Source organism: Canis lupus, chromosome 27 (assembly GCF_048164855.1).
Source record: "Canis lupus baileyi chromosome 27, mCanLup2.hap1, whole genome shotgun sequence".
NCBI classification, from domain to species: domain Eukaryota; kingdom Metazoa; phylum Chordata; class Mammalia; order Carnivora; family Canidae; genus Canis; species Canis lupus.
The window spans coordinates 40,702,975-40,723,118 of record NC_132864.1 but is presented as its reverse complement, the minus strand read 5'-3'; the positions used below and the strand labels follow the sequence as shown (position 1 = coordinate 40,723,118).

At 39.6% G+C, this 20,144-nt stretch overlaps 1 protein-coding gene across 1 annotated transcript in view; it reads right to left on the bottom strand.

Annotated features, from left to right (window-relative positions):
- Nucleotides 1–2,033: 2,033 nt before the first annotated feature.
- The window catches only part of ASAH2 (N-acylsphingosine amidohydrolase 2), an 81,170-nt gene continuing 63,059 nt past the window's right edge, over nucleotides 2,034–20,144 (bottom strand). The window contains exons 18-22 of the mRNA XM_072803725.1: nucleotides 17,450–17,545; nucleotides 15,303–15,449; nucleotides 10,199–10,258; nucleotides 7,063–7,151; nucleotides 2,034–4,952 (exon numbers count right to left, since the gene is read on the bottom strand). Of these exons, the coding sequence (XP_072659826.1) occupies nucleotides 4,760–4,952; nucleotides 7,063–7,151; nucleotides 10,199–10,258; nucleotides 15,303–15,449; nucleotides 17,450–17,545 (585 nt within the window). The 3' untranslated portion in view covers nucleotides 2,034–4,759. The remainder of the gene's footprint in view (nucleotides 4,953–7,062; nucleotides 7,152–10,198; nucleotides 10,259–15,302; nucleotides 15,450–17,449; nucleotides 17,546–20,144) is intronic.

Genomic DNA, 20,144 nt, shown 5'->3' with positions numbered 1-20,144 from the left:
TTAGTAGGCATAAAAAAGGTGAAAGAAAATCAAGATTTGGAAACATTAGATGGACAGAAGCAAAAGAAGTATCAGTAAATCCAATTCCAAGAAACGGTTACAGCCTATGAAGACAGACTGGTGATATCCAATGTCCCTGGAGACTGGGAACCAAAATCCATTTCCTTAGTTATAAAATATGTGTCTTATTAGTTTAGCAAAGGGAAAGTACATTCAAGCCCATTCATGCCATAAGTGAAGGTTCTTAAGGGGGAAAATGCTACCATGACTATAACACCAAATTGCTATTTATGAAGATGAAGCTCAGTGCTACATCTCTGACCATTCCTCCCTGTACTATAACTACAGCCTTGGGAAACTATTTGATATTCCCCTTACCTGAAAAAGGTAGTCATCCTGCACCAATGCATGTAAACACACACACACACACACACACACACACACACACACCATTACCTTTCTTTTAAAAAAAAAAAAAATTTTTTATTTATTTATTCATGAGAGTCATGAGAGAGAGGCAGAGACACAGGCACAGGGAGAAGCAGGCTCCATGCAGGGATCCTGACATGGGACTCGAACCCCGGTCTCCAGGGTCACGCCCTGGGCTGAAGGCGGCCCTAAACAACTGGGCCACCAGGGCTGCCCCACCATTACCTTTCTTCTAGTTAATATCCTTTGGGTCTCAGCTTAGATGTTATTTTCTCCAGGAAACCTCCTGTAATATCCCCAAGACCATATAAGGTGCCATATCTAACTGCCTGGCAGCAGTATGGGTCACTCTGTCCAGAATTGCCTGTGTACCTGTCTGCTTCTCCTATTAAAACTCTAAGTTCGGGATCCCTGGGTGGCGCAGTGGTTTGGGGCCTGCCTTTGGCCCAGGGTGCGATCCTGGAGATCCGGGATCAAATCCCACGTCAGGCTCCCGGTGCATGGAGCCTGCTTCTCCCTCTGCCTGTGTCTCTGCCTCTCTCTCTCTCTCACTGTGTGCCTATCATGAATAAATAAAAAAAAATTTAAAAAAAAAACTCTAAGTTCCTTGATGGCAAGAACTTGCTCTGTCTTGATCATGACTGTGCCCTTAGGGGGTAGCACAATGCCCAGAGATAATATAGGTGCTGCATATAAATTTGCTGAATGAATGCATAGGTTTTGCAGTGTAGAGAGCAAGCCCTGTCACCATCAAGGTTCCAAGATGTGTTCTTTCCTAAAACAGATTTGCTAAGATGGAAAAAGTGCTACTTATTTCAAAAAGCTATTAAGTAGGTGTTGCTTGCGTATCATGGTAACTGGGAGGGCTGCTCACAAAGAGTCTGTTGAAATGCTCACAGAGCAGCTACCTGCACCATCTCTTTTTCCTTGCTGATCAGAACTTTCCTCCCCCTCTAGGGACAGAAAATGCCAAATATTCTCTTTCTCAGATTCCCTTGAAGCTATGTGACCCAACTGTAGACACGATGCAAGGGAAATTCTACTTGGGATCCTACTACATATCTTTTACCTTCCAAAAAAGGGATTCTGGGAACTCTCCTCTTCCTTCTTGCTGCTGGAAGACATGAGGTGGCTCTCTCTAGACTGAGGCGACAAGCTTGAGAATTAAAGTTAGTATGTTAAGAAAAAAAGCCAGTGACGTCATGGAATGGTTGTAGGAAGCCAGACTTGGTCACCTTAAGACTAATGGCTATGTGCGACTGTCAATGTCTCTAGTGTTTGGACCCCTGCTTATCAGGAATATTTTGTTACTTGCAGCTGAACACATTCCAACTAGTCATGTAAGGAACGCGCAAACTTTCCTCTGTGGCATCATATAAGACATGATATTCCACAAGCCAGTGTAAACCAGCATGTGGGATAGGGATACCCAGGAGACAAAAACCATTATTTGAAGAATTAAAGACACGAGAGAGTCATCTAATGATGAAATCTTTTGGCTAAAGATGAAATCCATGTGCTCACATTAGAAGAGGACAGTGTGTTTGCCTACACTGGAGGAGAAGCATGAGAGGGTAAATCAGAGAAGGATATTCACAAGCACATTCATTCTTGGCGTCTTTATTCAGACCTGGCTCATGAAATAATTTTATGAATTATTACCTGCCTCGGAAACTCTCAGTTTCCCTATTAATAAGAAATGTTCAAACATATGTATTTTTGCAGGAATAAATCTTAGAGGGCAGGAAGGACCTGATGAAGTGGATCCCTTGTGTTCGGGTGGCCACGTACAGATGCCATTCATATCACTTTCCAGCCTGACCTACATGGAATCCAGTACCATTCATTCCATCTCTTCAAAAGCAAAACAAGCATTCATTCATCCATATCACTTCTCAATAGAACATACATTCCCGATTATACTCACTAGTTTATTAAATATTATATTTCGTATTAGCAATTTTACATAATACTCATTGAAAAAATACAGAGGGATCGTTCAGTACTTTCTGACAAAGTCACAGCATCCTTAAAACCAGAGTGGACAGAGGACAACAAACAGGACACCAGACACTTTGACATGAAACACAAGACCTTCTGCAGAAGTGTCCTCCCACCAACCAAACTCCTTGCCCCCATATCCTCCTGCAATTTCAGTAGCTTTCTCCACATGGTTCGGCTCCAATGAGCCACTCCCAGCAGCAGCCCCAAACACAGCTTGGATCTAGGTTTGTGTATTAACAGGTCAGATCTGCCTCCCTCTGTGTTCCTTAAAGCATGAGTGGCTAGCTATGGTTTCTATCATGCAGGATCTGGCCTTATTGTCATACAAACTGCAGAAATGGGACTGCATGGGTTGGAAGAGATAGCAGCGAGGGGGCACACATGCTTCTGTGGGTGATTTGGGGCCAGGAGTACCGGTGGGTGGAGGGCTGGTGCAGAAGGATAGCACCAAGGCAATGCTTTGTCTGGCTGGGCACAGTTGCAAGTAAACAACAGGGAATCACAGGCCCACTGAAGAACATCAGTGGGGGGCATGGAGGTAGTGAAAAATAATTCAAAAACTCTTTTGAATCATGCAAAATACTTTTTAAAGTCTTATCATCAGTTCTAATAGAATTTAAGGCCAACTACTTTCAGAATTCTCTCCTCTTCTGAAGCCTCTGAACTGTGAGACTAAACACTGTGTCCTTAGGAAAAATGACCACTACTCTTTGGAATCCTGCTTAGCTAATTCTCCAGCAGTTCACTCCCCAGAACCAGAACCCTGATCCATCAAAAAGTGTTCCAGGTCCGTTCCAATGTGATAAAGCAAGTTCAGTCACACTTAAATGAGTGCTGCTATTGTTGTGCTCAGTATCATTACCGTTTTCAAGACTTCAAGTTTGTTTTTGAAATAAAGGTTGATTTTTTTTCCCTAAAATGCTAATGCTTTTATATACATAGAAGAAAAGCATGACTTGGTTTTTGGAAATTTACTTGGTAGCCTAGGAGCTAGCTCCTCATTAACTTGGATCATTTTAAATGGAATCGGTACTTCTGGGCAATCAATGTTCGACTGCCGTATCTCATTCTTCCAGACATTGGGCAGGGTAGTTCATAAGGCCCCCAAATAACTATGAAAACAACTTTTTCCAAAGTATCTGGAGCCTCTTTCCCCCAAAATGGGAGCACCCGACACAGATTATATATGTGAGCTAGAACTTGAAGATTACTGCCTTTTAAATGCCTTCTAGAGTTTATATACTGAACTGAGTATACTGAATTTATATACTGAATTTTCTCCTTCAAAATAGTCCCCTTTTGATTTTTACACGTTCATCCCAAATACGATCACGGTAATTATCAAGGCCAGGCGCTAGCACGATGCTGGGTACACAGGTCTGGATAAATATTCTGTGATTGAACGAGTCCACGAGCAAGTGAGCGATAAAAGAACAGATAAGTGAATTCAGAGTTTGCTCTTTGAGGATCCCCTTCCAATCCAGTAACATTTTCATTTTAATATCTACACTAATGGCAAAGCTTGTGTTTTGGGAGTGAATGCAATCATTGAACATAGTCAAAATCACTCAGAACCAGTCTTGGGAATAGGAAACACAATTCGGAGGGTTAAGGGCACTTAGGGAAACACAAGACTTGATCAAAATATTAAAAGTCTGACTTTCTTGTAATTGGCCTCCTAAGGCAATGTCAGCAGTAATTTACCAGCGTGAACGGCTCTGGATCACGCATGTAGCCTCCACGGTGGTTGCTTTGAGAGGCTGTGCTCAATACAGAGAAGCGGGCATATTAATTTCCACAGTCATTTTCTCTAATTGGGCTGATACGTTAATGGTCAATGTGTATATATTTTTAAGTGACGCAGCAGGGGAAGGTCCCGTAGCCTTCATTAATCTTAAATCCATGAAACTTCATTGCTCCCATCGGCAAAATAAAGAAGCAAAGTACACAATCTCTAAACTTTCCCAGCACTAACATTCAATAACTCTATAAATAAATAGTTTTACCATTGTTCACACATCTTCAACCACTCTCACTCACTTTTCAGAGGCTTCATATTGAGGGGAACTGTTCCTTCAAACAACAGCAGGGCCTGGAGGCAACTCATGCATTAGGTTCTAGAAGCACCAGGTGTAAAGCTACTAGTGCCAGATGAATGGGACACACACACACACACACACACACACACCTTTCTGTCCCATTTGCAGTCAACTATATGTCCCCAAACAGGGACAATCATAGAGGTCACCGTCATCATTTACATTCATATGAAATCATTTTTATAAATTATAGAGTATAGCTGCTCTTTAAATGAATTATCAATTTGTCAATAAGTAGTTACTACTTCAAAGGCAGAGGAAGTGCTTTCAAATGGAAGTATGACCGCTGGCTTGAGAAAGTCTTGCTTCCGATTGTGTCCGAAGTATCTTATTCTGTAGATTCCAGGCTGGGCAGTATCTGGAATATGCCATTGTATCGTTGCATTGCTGTGACCCAGCAATCCCTTGTACCAATAGAAACTGTTGGGAGGAAACAGACAAACCAATCAGATTTTACTCTTAAATACGTGTGATTAGAAGAATGTATGATTATTCACTATATGAATATTCAGGGAGCCCCCACCATAAGCAAGGTGCTATCCTTGATAGCGAGAATACAGCAATGAACAAAACAGGGACAGGAACTTACTTTCTAGAAGAGACCCTTTAAGAAATAGCCATTTGAAAAAAAAAAGAAGAAGAAGAAGAAGAAGAAATAACCATTTGTAGAAATAGTTTCACTCGTTCTATCTTTCTAACTACCCAGACACTATCCATCCCGGGAAGCCTCCCTCACCTGATACTCAGAATACAGGATGTCCCCTGCTCTGCTAGAGCATTCCTTCCACCCTTATCATCCTCTGTGTCAACTGACAGCTCTATTCTCATCAAGATTCATTTGTTAAAAATATATACTTAATGAGTGCATGTGCCAGACTCTATTCTAGAGGTGTGAGGATACAGTGCTGAGCAAGACAGACATGGCCCAAAGCTTATGCTCTCCCCTACCCCAAGGACAAGGGAGGAAGAAAGGCAATAAACAGGTAAATCAGCAAGTGATCTTAAAAGTGCAAAGTGAAATGAACAAAGTAAGGCAGAGGTATCTCTAAGGAGGTGCCGTTCCCCCTGAACCCACACATGCCCAGAGGAAAGACATTCCAGGAAAGAGGAACAGAGATGCAAAGTGGCTCCAGCAGGAAACCCCATGGTGTAGCAGAGGAACAGAATGCAGGCTGGTAGGATCAGGGCATAGTGCCCAGTGGCACAGTGGTTGAGCTTACAGAAACAGATGGAGTCAGGTCACGTGGGTCCTTGCAGACCTGACCAAGGAGGTCAGATACTCTGCTGGGGAAGTGAGATACAACTGGCTAACTGACTGATGTCCCCACTTGTGTAGAGAGTGACTGCTCTGGGCTCTGGGTATTCTCAACTTGCTGTGTTTTTCAATGATGGGCCCAGTGATCTCATGAGAGAGGTAACAATGCTGCTGCTGGTGAACCAGACCGAGGTCTATCCATGTCCTCGGTGTTTACTGCTATTCTGATTTGGGGCTTTAAAAAAAAATCATCCCTCTTTTTAAATTATCTGTAGAATCTTATTTTAATAATAAATATATATTTATTATTTGTTTAAAAATGACCTATGCCTATTTTAATAATAAATATATATTTATTATTTGTTTAAAAATGACCTATGCCTATTTTAATAATAAACATATGTTTATTATTTGTTTAAAAATGACCTATGCCCTAGAGTCCTAAAGATTAGAGGAAAATGTATACCCTTATTTATGTGTGACTATCAAAGGGGCCATAGCATGGTCAAACTTTGATTTTCAGTTAACCACGGGAAGCAAACCAACACACAACCCATCACGTAGTTGAAGGCAATCTGAATTAGACACAAATTGCCAAAAATTTTGCCCATTTGTCATGGAGTGTGAAATATATAAACTTGGGAGCAGAAAGTTTTTCTTATTTCGGACACATTTTCAAAACTTCAAAATCTGTATTCAGCTCAGGTACTTGGTAACAAAAGGCACAGAGATATGCCTCTCTGAGGGATCTCCGTCGGCAAATTTCTGCCTTCCTTCCTTGAGTCAGGAAGAGATAGCACTCCAGCCATCTTTCAGTGACTCCAGTGAAGAATCATTGACCCCCTACACACATTCAGTGCACTTTGCGTATAGACTCGTGTTTTTCCCAGAAAGAAAAGGCTCTATAGAGTCATAGCAACACCTCCACCCCAGTGTGCCTTTCAGCCAGTTTGCAGAAGACTGACTAGCCAGCCTTTAGGGGTAATGTCTGTGGCTGTGGAAAACAAACAAACAAACAACTAACAGATGTTTACAAAAATGGAAGCTGTAACCTCATTAGCACCTAATCTTCCAGAAGCACACACCACACTGTTCTGCAGAAAAACAGAATCAAAATGAAGTCTAATAAATCCACTAAATATGGCCAGAAGGTTCCTTGGGAATTTGATATCATTAATATCATGCATTGAGCCAGGCTTCCCATTTGTCTTCCCTGCATTACTAACCAACTGTTGTCAAGGCTTGAAAGACAAAACATCCAACAGACATGCTCACCGAGTCTCCCAGGAGGCGTCATTATGCACTATCTGCCATGTTGCTGATGTGGCCTCGTATTTCTCGACAGTGAGGAAGGTCCGATGGGTCTGAAATGCAATTAATATAACTGATGGGACCCCTTGCCCAGTTCTAGAAGGAACTTGTCTGTAAATACATCCCTTGTGGGCTTCAGGCTAACCTGCCAATGTCTTGTGTGAAAATGTATTAGAATTTCATCCAAATTCCTAGGCGCTTCTCTTTACATTCTGGCAATGTCTTCAGAATGTTAATTTATCTAGGCTATTACACACCATGACCTTTTTTTATTTTTATTTTTTTTTTAGAAAACTCAATGATCATAATTTTAGAGCTGATAGCAAATTTTGCAAATGAGGGCAGAGAAGAGATAGAATAAAATTTGAGATTTTTAAAAAGGCGTAAGTCAAACCTTTTCATGACATGTTTATTGATCTATATTCCAAGACTTTCTCTAGTCACCTCAAGACTTAGGAGAGAAAAACGGGAGAGTTTCTTCATCTTTCCTTCCCTGGGTAAATGAATTATTAGTAAATATACCTCCCAAGTGAAAGAATTGACAAGGATGCATAAATCTTCCCTGTCCTAGGGTGCTAAAAGCAATCCCTATATATTTTCATAATGGATTCTTAGAAAGCACATCAAAAACAGGTTTTATTTTTCCCATTGGAAAATTGCTATAATAATTCAGTTGAGACCAAGAATTACATGTCAAATAAACCACAGATTTGAATAATATAACAAATTAAAAGACACAGAGGTCATAAATCTCAATTTCCCTCAGAAATCTTTGGACTGTGGGCCCTTAAAGGCAAGATTTGTGTCTAATTCACTTTTATCCATTACAGCCCTTTATACCTGTCACTTAGAGGTGTTCAAATAAAACTTTGCTGCAGATCACTTACTTCCAGTGGGCCATGGGATTATTTAAAACTCTAACTACTCAACCGATAGGTTATATTCAATAAAGCTTTCATTATAATGGTGACTTGTAAAGAGAACAGTTTCTGGCCACTCAGGGCAGAATGACACTGGGGAGGTTATATATGGAGGAGGAGACTGAGTGAGCCCTTGCACACAGGTCTAAAGTGTAGACCAGATAACAAGTCTAGGCCAGTGCATATGTGAATTATGTGACTATCCTTTCCCGCCTCTCAATTCTAATCTCTACGTGATACACAATTAATTAATACAAGTTACTTAGTCTTTCTAAGCTTCAGTTTCCTCATCTGTAAAATGAAGACAATAATATATAAGCCAACGGATAGCAGTGAGGATTAAATGAGATTGATGTAATAATGTATGTAAAGCACTTCACCTGCTGCCTGCAAAGGGTAAACCTTCAATAAATAGTGCTGAAGATTACTAATAATAAGAGGTAGTGGAAATTTTTGTATGCCAAGTCCCAGGGCACTCTTAGAAATCAATTCTATTCTTGTTACAGTGCTTTAAGCATTTTGTTCTCCTGCTTTTCCAAGGCAGCAATGATGACGATATTTCTCCACCCAAAGGATATCAAAGGACATCTAATCCTGCAGTTTTGCTATAACACGTTGATACCTTCAGAAAACAATGCTACAAACATGCAAATATTATGGTATAGTTTGACTGCCTAGAAAAATTAAACAGGTGCATGTGGACTTTCCAAGGCAGTGGAACATTTTTCCCCAGTGTCATGTCTGACAATGTCATATCGCCACCATCGTTATCACAGCAAGAATGATATTTCAACGAACAGAAATAGAAGGTTCATTTGGGAGAAAGGTGTCTGGAGCTGTAAGTAACTATGGTCTCTGGGAAGAATGGCTGAGGGAGATAGAGTGAATACATCCTCGGCCATACTAAAAAATCTGACTTTGAAATCACTTTTGTATACTTACTCTCTTTTGCTTCTACTCATTTCTTTATTATTTTAATTTTTACAACTGGAATATGTCTACCTATTGCTTGTGTAGTTATAAGGACATTCTCTGTCTCTCTTTTTTTTTTATTTATTTATGATAGTCAAACAGAAAGAGAGAGAGAGAGGCAGAGACATAGGCAGAGGGAGAAGCAGGCTCCATGCACCAGGAGCCCGACGTGGGATTCGATCCCGGGTCTCCAGGATCGCGCCCTGGGCCAAAGGCAGGCACCAAACTGCTGCGCCACCCAGGGATCCCCTCTCTTTTTTTAGAGAGAGAGAGAGAGTGAGGGATTACAGAGGGGTGTGAGAGACAGAGAATCTTAAGCAGGCTCCACATCAAGTGCGGACCCCAATGTGGGGCTCAATCTCATGACCCTGAGATCATGACCTAAGAGAAATCAAGAGTCGAATGCTTAACTGACTGAGCCACCCAGATGCCCCAGTTATAAGAACATTCTAAAGGAGTTACAGAGGAGTAAAATTAATTCGTTTCATTAATAGCTCCATTACATATGTATACTTTATATATGATCAATACAATAACGTATGAAATGATATATAACTGTGAACAATTATTACCTCTAGGAAGGTTTATGGAAAGAGAGGTATTATCTGTTTACACATGAACACATATTTCTTGTGTTATTTCTCAAGATTAATAAATAAATACCCAATTAGTGGCAGCAATAAAGAGTTAGGAAATGGCAAGTGCAAGATAAAGCAAAGTACATAGGCCAGGGCTCTGAGCCAATGGAGCATCCCCTAGGGGTCCTTGATCAGTCTGCAACACTGGGGGCAGGACCAGATGCTATGGTGCTGGAGGAAGAGAGAAACCAAAATGGGAGTAGGAAGGAACCAAAGATATACTTCATTTGTGGCCCTTTAATTATTTTACCAAATTTAGTCAAATTTCTAAATTGGGATACATAAGTGGGATTATATTCAAATTTGTGTCTTCTCAAGAGACAGTGCAGCTCTCTATGCTTTGTGCAATATGTGATCCTAAGCAGACCCGGTTAAAGGTTTCCTATGCCTTATTTCCCCCCAGACTGAATTCCACATTACTCTTCCTACTGAAAGTTTCCCCACACCTAAAAAATAAGATGAAAAGCAAGTTGGGACATTTTATCATCATGTTGTTAACCTCTATGAGGATATTCAAATAAAGACTAAAAGGTGGATTTAAAATCTATAAAAAGAATCATTGATTCTTACCTGGCTTTCTGCTGAATTCTTCGGGTTAGCGCCTACGAACGTCACTTCAGCAACTTCTCCCTTAAAATAGAAACTCATTTGATGAGTTTTAAGTAAAAGTAATCTTTGCTATGCTCATATTTGGGCCATGATTTATGAAATGTTCTAGGATTCTGGGCACCTATATGGATTCTATCCCATCTAATCAAGTGAGTTATCTTTTGAGAATACTAGAGAACATAACCTTGCCAAAATGGACAAAGGAATTTTTGGCTGAGAAGTTACTCAAGGATTTTTTTGCCAATGAGTTTGCTTTCAGTACATTCAGATATTGATGAAGACAGTGCATTAAAATGGCTTTTTTAGTCTTTGATACTGTCTCATACTTCCCTCCAACGCACAATCAGGAAATGGATGGATTCAAATAAAAACAGTCAAAGTTTTCCACGAATGACTTATACTGGCACTGACATTTGCACAAAGTGGAATGACAGGGTGTGTATCTACCTTCCCACCTGAAACAAATAAAAGAGCTGAACAAATATGCATTAAACCATGGTTTTATAGACAGCAGAGCAGTGAGAACAATCAATCAATGAAAACAATGATCCTACACTGATAGAAAACAGCCAAAATGAGCCCTGCAATTGCCCCAGCCCAACGCCCGGAGAGGGTGTGGTTCACAGCACAAGGAGGCAGAGCTCAAGCAAAGCCAGGCAGTCAAGCTAAGTTAAGGAAGAGATGTGGAAGTCCATGACGGCCAAATAGTCTTATGTTCACAAGGTAGAGTAACAGAGAAGAACATACCAGAGAGAGGAGAGCTACACACACAGAAAGAGAACTCTGGAGATTGTAGAAGTTTCCTCTCAACTCTGCATGTGGGTAAGAGAACCACTTGAAGCCAGGAAAAGAACCTATTGGCAGAGAGTGAAACCCTTACTCCCTGAAGCATTTAAGCACATACTGGGATCAATATGGCTGAACATTCAGTTATGTAATCACAGGGCAACCCCTTGAGAGCCAGATTTAAAAGTAAAATCAAGAATAAAAACACTGAAAAAAAAAAAAAGAATAAAAACACTGAGCAGACCCAGTAGCCACACACTGCAAGGGAGACAGACTTTACAATTTTGTCTAGTCTAGTTTTCAACAAGCAAACAAACAAACAGAAAAACAACTCCAGGGTGGGGAGATGAGGCTAGAATCAAGAATTGGTACAATGTCAAAACACATCCAGTATTCAACAACAACAAAAAATTATGGAATGTGCATACCTGAAAATATCACTCATATTAAGGGAAAAAAGCCCAATCAAACCTGCCTTTCTGGGTCCCCAGATGTTGTATTTAACAGACACAGACTTCAAAGCAGCTGGTATAAAGATATTCTAAGAACTAGTACAAGTCATTTTTAGAGAATTAAAGAAAAGTCTGATGATAATGACTTAAAATCACTGAGAGAACCTCAGTGAAGAGAAGTAATTTTAAAAAACAGGTTGGGTATTCTAGAGCCAAACATCACAACTTATATGAGAAATTCACTAGAAGGGTTTAATAGCAAATATGAGAAGACAGAAGAAAGGGTAAGTGAACTAGAATTTTATCAATATGAATTATTATATCTGAAGAATGGACAGAAAATAAGTGAAGAAAATCGCTAGAACCTCAGAAACAAACAGGGCGTCAAATATACCAACATTCACAAACCAGAAGTCCCAGAAGTCCCAGAATTCAAGGAAAGAGAGAAATATACGAAAAGTCTATTTGAAGAAAGAATGGATGAAAATTTTCCAAACTTGATCAACGTTACCTTGCCAATGGAAGGAACTCAATAAATCCCAAGTAGGATAATCACAGAACACTTTGCATTTAGATACATTGTAGCAAACTGGGGGCAGGCAGAGACAAATAGAAAATCTTGGAAGCCATAAGAGAAAAATGGTTCATTGCTTACAGGGAAACTCTAATTAAAGATTAGCAACTGGCTTCTCTTTAGAGAGTCAGAGAAGAACAGTGGCAACAGGATAACACACTCAAAGTGATAAAAGAAAAACATTTCTCAACCAAGAATGCAGAAAAACTATTCTTTAGAGAGAAAGGGAAAATAAAGCCATCCCAGCTAAATAAAACCTGAGAGAATTTGTTAGCAGAGCTGTCCTACAAAAATACTAAAGGAAGTTCTTCGTGCTGAAAGGGAATGATGCTAGATGGTAAAAATAGTTCTAATTCCTAAGAAACAATAAAGAGCACCAGAATGGTAAATATGTGGACTGTATTTAAAATATTCTATAAACATACTTTTCCGTATCTTCTCTTAATCTATTCTAAAGGTGTAAGCTAAAAAATAAATTTAAAGAAAATTTTTAAAAGGTGTAAGCTTGTATAAGACAATAGTTATAAGACTGTATTACTGCATTTATATATATTTATATCACAAAGTGTAGGAAAGAAAAAAATAGATATATTGGAGCAATCTTTTTATATTTTTTGGAATTGTTAGTATTATATTGAAGTAGGGTGCAATTAGTTGCGATGCATATTATAGCCCTATGACATAATAAGATATTTATATGTAGTCTCTGTCCCCATATCCTGGCACAGAGCTCAGAAAACCCCTAGAATCCCTTAAGTGGTGTGTCTTTTTGTATGTTAATGAGATGACCAGTGGCTGAGGGTTTCTGAGTAACAGCAGGGTGAGGGCTATTTGGGGAACTGACCTTGTGATTAGAGAGTTAGAATGATCAAGTCCCACTCCCTAATCTCCAGGGAGGAGAAAGGGACTGGGGGTTGAGTTAATCATCAACAGCCAATGATTTAATCAACCATGCCTATGTCATGAGGCCTCCATAAAAGTCCCTAAAGTCTGGGGTTCAGAGAGCTTCTAGATTGGTGAATACATGGCGATGCTGGGGGGGGGTGGCCTTCCCAGAGAGGTCATGGAGCCTTGGCTCCTTCCCCCATACCCTGCCCTCTCCTTCTCCTCATTGGGCTGTTCCTGAGCTATATTCATGTATAATAAACTGATAACCTAGTAAGTGAACTGTTTTCCTGAGTTCTGTGAGCCTGTTCCAGCAAGTTATTTAATCTGGGGAGGGGCTTATGGGAATCTCCAATTTGTAGCCAATCAGTCAGAAGCAGAGGTGACAACTTAGATTCACCATTGGTATCTGAAGTGTGTGACGAAGTGGAGGTGGAGGGGTACAGTCTTGTGGGAGCGAGCCCTTAACCTGTGAAGTAGATGCCAACCCCAAGTAAATAGTGTCAGAATTGAATTGAATGATAGAACACCAAGTTCTGCAGATGAATTCACCAAGATGTCTACAGAGAATTGCTTGGTGTGGGGAACATGTCCACACACCTGCGGTCAGAAGTCCTGAGGGTGGATAGTGTGGAAAGGAAAATCAGAATTCTTTTTCCTTTTCAAGTCCACAAAGCAGCTACTAGGAAAATAATCAAATATATATATATAGTAAAAAAAAAATCAACAGAGAAATAAAAACGGTACACTAAAACATAAAAAAAGAAAAACCTGAGCTTCCATCTTAAGAAATGAAAAGAGCAAAATAAAATCTAAACAGTCGGAAGAATATAACACACCAGGGCAAAAATCTATGAAATTGAAACAGAAAAACAATAGATAAAATCAGTGAAGCTAAAACCTAGCTCTCTGAAGACAAAGATGGTCAAGATCAGGAAGAAAGAAGGGCCATCATTATTGACTCTACAGAAATTAAAGGGATTGTAAGAACATATCATAAACTTTACCCAAATTAGACACCTTACATGGAAGAGGCAAATTCCCAGGAAGATGTAAATTTTTAGAAAGATGCAGATTCCTCAAGACAAACTAAGTGCTGAGAGACACATAATTGACTCAAAAAAAATTTTTTTAACAGGCTTATAATAAGTAAAGAAACTGGAGTAGTAAGTAAAGATTCTGTTATAAAGAGAAGCCAAGGTCCATGTGGCTTTTCTGATAAAACTGATTGAATATTTAAAGAAAAAAATAATATCAGTATTTTCCATGCACTTACAGAAAATACAGGAGGAAACACTTGCTAACCCATTCTCCCTGACATCAAAGGCAATGGAGACAACACGTGAAAAGAAGACTATAAATTTGCCTCATGGATATGAGTATAAAATTTCGGGAAAATATTAACAAACCAAATACAACAACAGATTAAAAAAGATTCTATACTATCACAAAAGGGTATTTATTTAACATCTGAAAATAAACTGATGCGATACACTATATTAACAGAATCAGAGACAAAATCCTACATAATCACCTCAGTAGACATGAAAGCATTTGAAGCAAATCCAACCCCATTCTTCATCAAAAAAAAAAAAAAAAAAAAAGTAGTGGCATACAAGAGAACTCTCTCAACTTGATAAAAGGCATCTACAAAAATCCTAGAGAAAATATCATATTTAAGATTGATATTTAAGAAAGATATCAAGAAAATGATATTTAAGAAAATATCATATTTAAGATTGATTATTACTCTTCCTCCTAAGATTAGAAATGAGATAAGGACGCCCGGTCTTACAATGGGTCTTCAACAGGGTATTGGAGATTCCAGCCAGCGCAATAAGGAAAAAAAATCAAAGGCCTCCAGAAAAGAAATCCAAAAAGGAATAAGTGAGCTTGCTTTTATTCACAGATGACATGATACTTATATGTAGAAATCTCTAAGGAATCCACATCCCCCACCTAAAATCTACTGGGACTAATAAATGATTTAGCAATGTTGCGGGACACGAGACCAATATAAAATAGCGATAGTATAAGTCCTACTTCATTTCTACATGCTTTTCCTGTCCTTGGTTTAAGAGACTTTTTTGAGCTCTAGCAAAGGGTTCCATGACCATCCATTTAAGAAGAAAAGAAGCATTTGGATTTTAGAGATTTGATTTTACATCACAACCACCTGAAAAATAAATATTTCCCCATTCTGATGTTTGCAGAGGCTCTGCAGAGCTATGAAGAGTTGTCAAAATTATCGTTGCTAACAGCTGGTCTACAGCATTATTAGAAGCAGGTGTTGACATTAGACAGTATCTTTCCCTCAACCCCAGACACAGGCTTCTGGAGGATTCCAAGATCTCTTTGTGCACCTTACCACTCTGTATGTAGGTTTCGCAGGCTGCAGAACATCCCCAAAAGTTTTGCCTATTGGCGCTCTATCCACAATATTTGGAATTAGTGAGGCTATCAGTTGTTTGAAAAATGGAGGCTCTGGACCTCTGCTCAGGTTGGCTACTGTGTCCTAGAACAGAGAGCATTGGCTTAGGAAGCACAGAATGTAGAGTCAAAGCCCCTTTCCCCAGGCTCCCGCCTTCCAGAAATGCCTTCATTAAAGGACACATCCACACACACACACACACACACACACACACACATCCTCTTTCCAAGAGCTAACAGCTTTAACAAAATGTGGGGGAATTTGCTAAAATGTGAGTCTAGATGTACAATTTAAATTTTTGTCACTAGAGGAAAATTTGGGTCATAGACAACACTTTCACTCCCCCAGACCACGTAGTCCAGCAATCAGAGTGTAAACACTATACAAGTTTAGATTCTGGGACAGCCGTTTTTCAACTGTCTGACTTTGGATAGAAGCCTAATACATGGTAAGCCTCTGTATCATGACGCTATGATTACTCTTTTAATTTTTAAAAAATGTTGGGCCTCTCTTCTCCCTAAGTCCTTCTCTACGTTAATTAAAAAATATAATAATATAATAAATACACTTTTAACTTAAGATCAGCATGCCTTGACTGGTTTAATCTATGTTTTCCACATTTGTCACTTCTAGTAGCATCATCACAATGGCTAATCTCAAATTTTAAATAGTCCTTCATAATGTACACTAACCCTCACTTTAATAATTTAATCTTTTTCAGCAGCCATAACATCTATTTGCTGGCATTCCTCCTTCACAAATGGGAACACACACTGGGAGATACTCAGTAGTTTTTTTCGAGATCACATCACTAATCTTAGATACAGACATAAAACTGACTGTGACACAAATTTCCACAAAATGAATCACACTTTCTCCCTAAGTATCACTATAAAATTTGAAGGCTCTATTTCCATAGGAGGAACGGTAGATGTAGAGGCATAATGCAAGTAAAAACTGTTGCTATCTCTCGGGATGGGTTATAGGTTTACACTTTTCCATATAATCTGAATATTCTATAGCTGGTTACAGTTTTTAGGATGAAAATTAAAGCAGCTCTATTTTGAGAAAAAAAGGACCAGACCTAAAATTGAGAAGAATGCTATAAAACAATAATCAGGCAATTAAAATTTGTCCTAAGTAGACATCTTGTAGTGAAACTTCATACGGTCAGCAATTAGGCAGAGACGTATGGAATTGCCAATATTCAACTGTGTTGACCCACCGAAGCAGCTGTATTATGTTTCAACCCGATATAATCAAGCTTTTTCTCTGAAAGGGCTCTGTTGTCCTTGCCATAATTGTGTCCCAGCCTTTACTGGGGCCTCTATGGTGTTATATAAAGATTTGTTTATGATTTTAAGCCCTTTATCTTGCCTATTGGCTCATCATCTGACGCCAGAGTCAGCTTCATTAATAACTGCATGCCAAAAGGAAGAGGTCCACAAGTGCTGTTCTTTTAAGACAACTTACTAAGCTGTATGTATTCTAAGTCGATGCAATGTGTACGCATTCCAAGGTTGCACTTCATCACCTCTAAGCCTCTAGTGATTCTAACAACTGCTATTATTTTTGAGCCACCAAGAAAGTAAAAACCTGCTACTAATCATAATCATAAAATTATTCTGATTGAAAGATGCAATCATTTCAGAGATGCTACAATATGGGCAATGGGCACCTCAGAAGGAATGACCGGCTCAACTCATGAAGTGATTGCAGAGACTCTGGCCAGGACTGAAGAACACTGGTTCAGCCCTCAGCTATAGTTATACTAAGTGTGATGACTTACATCTCCAAACCAATTTTCTCATCTGAAAAATGCGGGAAAATGATACTTTCACATTTCACACGGGGATCATGAGGATAATATGAAATCATGTATGTGAACAAAGCTGTCCCTACCAAATGATGTTAACTGTATCTGAATTTACTATCAGTTTCGTTTCTTAGAAATACTGCATGACTACAAACTTTTTAAATATAAAGATTTTGAAAGAAACTGGACATTTGAAGCTACGGTTTTCTTTTGCATCCCCCTGCATCTCCCCACCCCTGAGACACCCATGCATATGAGTTTTGATTACCGTAGCAATGGCCTTAGCAAGGGCTCTGAAGAGCTGGATGTAAGCAGACAGAGTGTGTGGTCCATAAATTGTAGACGCTGCCTCGTACCGCTGAACCTGCAGGAGAAACAGGGCTGACTGAGTGTTACACTGTTCTGCATATCTCCATCCATTTGGCGCATCTTAGGGGAGGGGTGATGTTGGACATCTCACATAATTCAAACTGGCATAATTCAAGATTAACTATGACAAGAGGTGGTGGGCGTTTCCATTTACCAGTGAATGTCAATGGTTACCATCAATTACTTGATAAAGGCAGTGGGTTTTCTCGGTTCATGCCATTTGGACTATCATTCCTTCTAATCTGAAAGAGGTAAATAGCTCCTAAGCATAAGTCTATTTTAAGCACTTGCAATTTAAATGTTTGTCTTCAAGGAGCATAGCAGGAGGGAAAAAATGAAGGAAAATGAGTCTCAGTAACTCCTGGAGAAATTGGGTGGTGATGATACGGCCTGGAGAAGGACATTTAACCACCATACAGCTATAAAATAGAACCAGATACATCTCCTGTAGCTGAACTACAAGCCTCTGGTTGTTCTACAGGAACCTCAGACTCATCAAAACTAAAGTGGAACTCATCACTCCAAATACACCCACTCGCCCTGCAACATTCTTCATTCCAGTGGATACCACCCTTCTGCCATCTTGGATTCCTCCCTTTCCCCCATCCTATATCCTGGAAGTCTCTGAGCTACCATTACTTGGCATCTCTTGAATTCTTTCATTTTCCTCTGTCTCTCCTGATCTTACTGTGGCCAAACTCTTGGTTCTCACCCAGGTCATAACTACAACTTCCTAATCAGTGCTCTGTCCCCACACTTGTCCTTCCAATGTGTTTTTCTACAATGTCATCCTAGTGACCTTTCTAAATCAAAACTTGATCATAACACTCCTTCTTTAGAATTCTACTGCAGTTTTCCAAAACCTTCCTTGTTGAGTTAAAGCTCTGTAGTATAGCATAAAAAGATGCTCCATCAACTAAAACCTCCCCATCAACTAGTCCCCTGTCTCACTACCCTCAACTAATTATGGCCCTTCAAAGGTACTAACTCAGCACCCCCAGACCTTTGCATGTGTAGTTTCCTCAATATGGGACACGGCCTTCACTTTTTATTTCCCTAACTAGCTCTATTCGTTCTCAAGAACTCAGACAGATGTTGCATCTTCCAGAAAATCTGCCAGCCTCTAACCTCAAACACCCAATATAGACTAGTACACTTTCTATTTGTTTTCATATCACCTTGTGCATCCCTTTTACAGAAATGTGATTACATGCTCTTCTCTGCCTTTCACTAGACCATAAATCCCAATAGTCTTGAGGGTAGGGGCAGATTTTTACTTATTGTTATGTGCAGATCATGGCTAGTACAGTATCTGTCTCAACACATTTCTGTTGAATGAATTAGTGAATAAATTAATTAATATTAACCCTTGCAGGAGTATCTCCCTGAGAGAGGTTGTAGGGGTTCCTAAACTTATTTGTGCCCTGGACTCTTTTTTTAAAGATTTTATTTATTTACTTGTGAGAGAGAGCGAGCAAGAGAGAGAGAATGAGAGAGAGCATGGTGAGGGGTGGAGGGGGCAGCGGGAGAGGGAGAAGCAGACTCCCCGCTGAGCAGGGAGCCCCATGTGGGATTTGATCCCAGGACCCCGAGATCATGACCTGAGCCAAAGGCAGGCACTTAACCGACCAAACCACCCAGGTGCCCCTAGACTGAAATATATTTAATCAAACAATAATAAACCATTTTGTGATAGGATAATATTTGTTTTTCTTTATTAAACAAGAAATGTTTGTGCTTCTTTGTTGAGTAACAAGATCTGGTAGCCGATCTAATAACTACTGTGATTTTAAAATAGCTGTGAGAGTAAAGTTACTTCCAAATCTGCAATCCCTCTCTGTAATATAAAAAGTATCTGGGGTTCCTATTGTGACAAAGTCAGAGGTACTGCTAATATTATTGTCATTTGTTATCTGTACTCCTAATTGAAGGAAATTCTAAATCAACAGTTAAAGAGAAATGAAAAAATAGATTAACGAAAATTAGTCCCATCCAAGTTTACCCCAATTCTGTTGACAGGAAAGTCAACAGAGGGCAGCAGGGCAGCCTCCACTCCTGGCATCACTGGCCATTTGTGAAGAGGCAGGCTGAATGCCTCCATGTGGACCGCCAAGATACCCCAGCAGATAGGTTAGCAAATAGAAATGGTGGGAACCTAGATTGTTTCCATGGTTTTAACTACTACCATTAAAAAGTACTTGAGCTACTTTCTGTGCTATTTGCAAACAAAGAAACATTACCTCCCCTCAATTCTCTGAGACTGTGTTTCTTAATCTCTGTCATGCATATAAAAAAAAAACCTACTCCAGAGCTGTTGTGAAGATGACTTAAGATGACATTGTCAAGGTGCCTAGCTAGTGCATTCAATTAATAGTAGCTATCAATGAGACAATATTCCCAGGTTCTACAAAACCTTCAGGCTCCAGAAGCACTATGGGCAGAGTTACAGAGGTAGCATGCCACCACTCAGGCTTATTACCAGTATCCCTGACAAAATAATTTAGTTCAAAAAAAGTAGAAGTCACGGAGACCAGAATTTCGACTCAAATTTGAAAGGGTAAACCTAGAACTCCCAAATGCGACCTCTGTCTTAT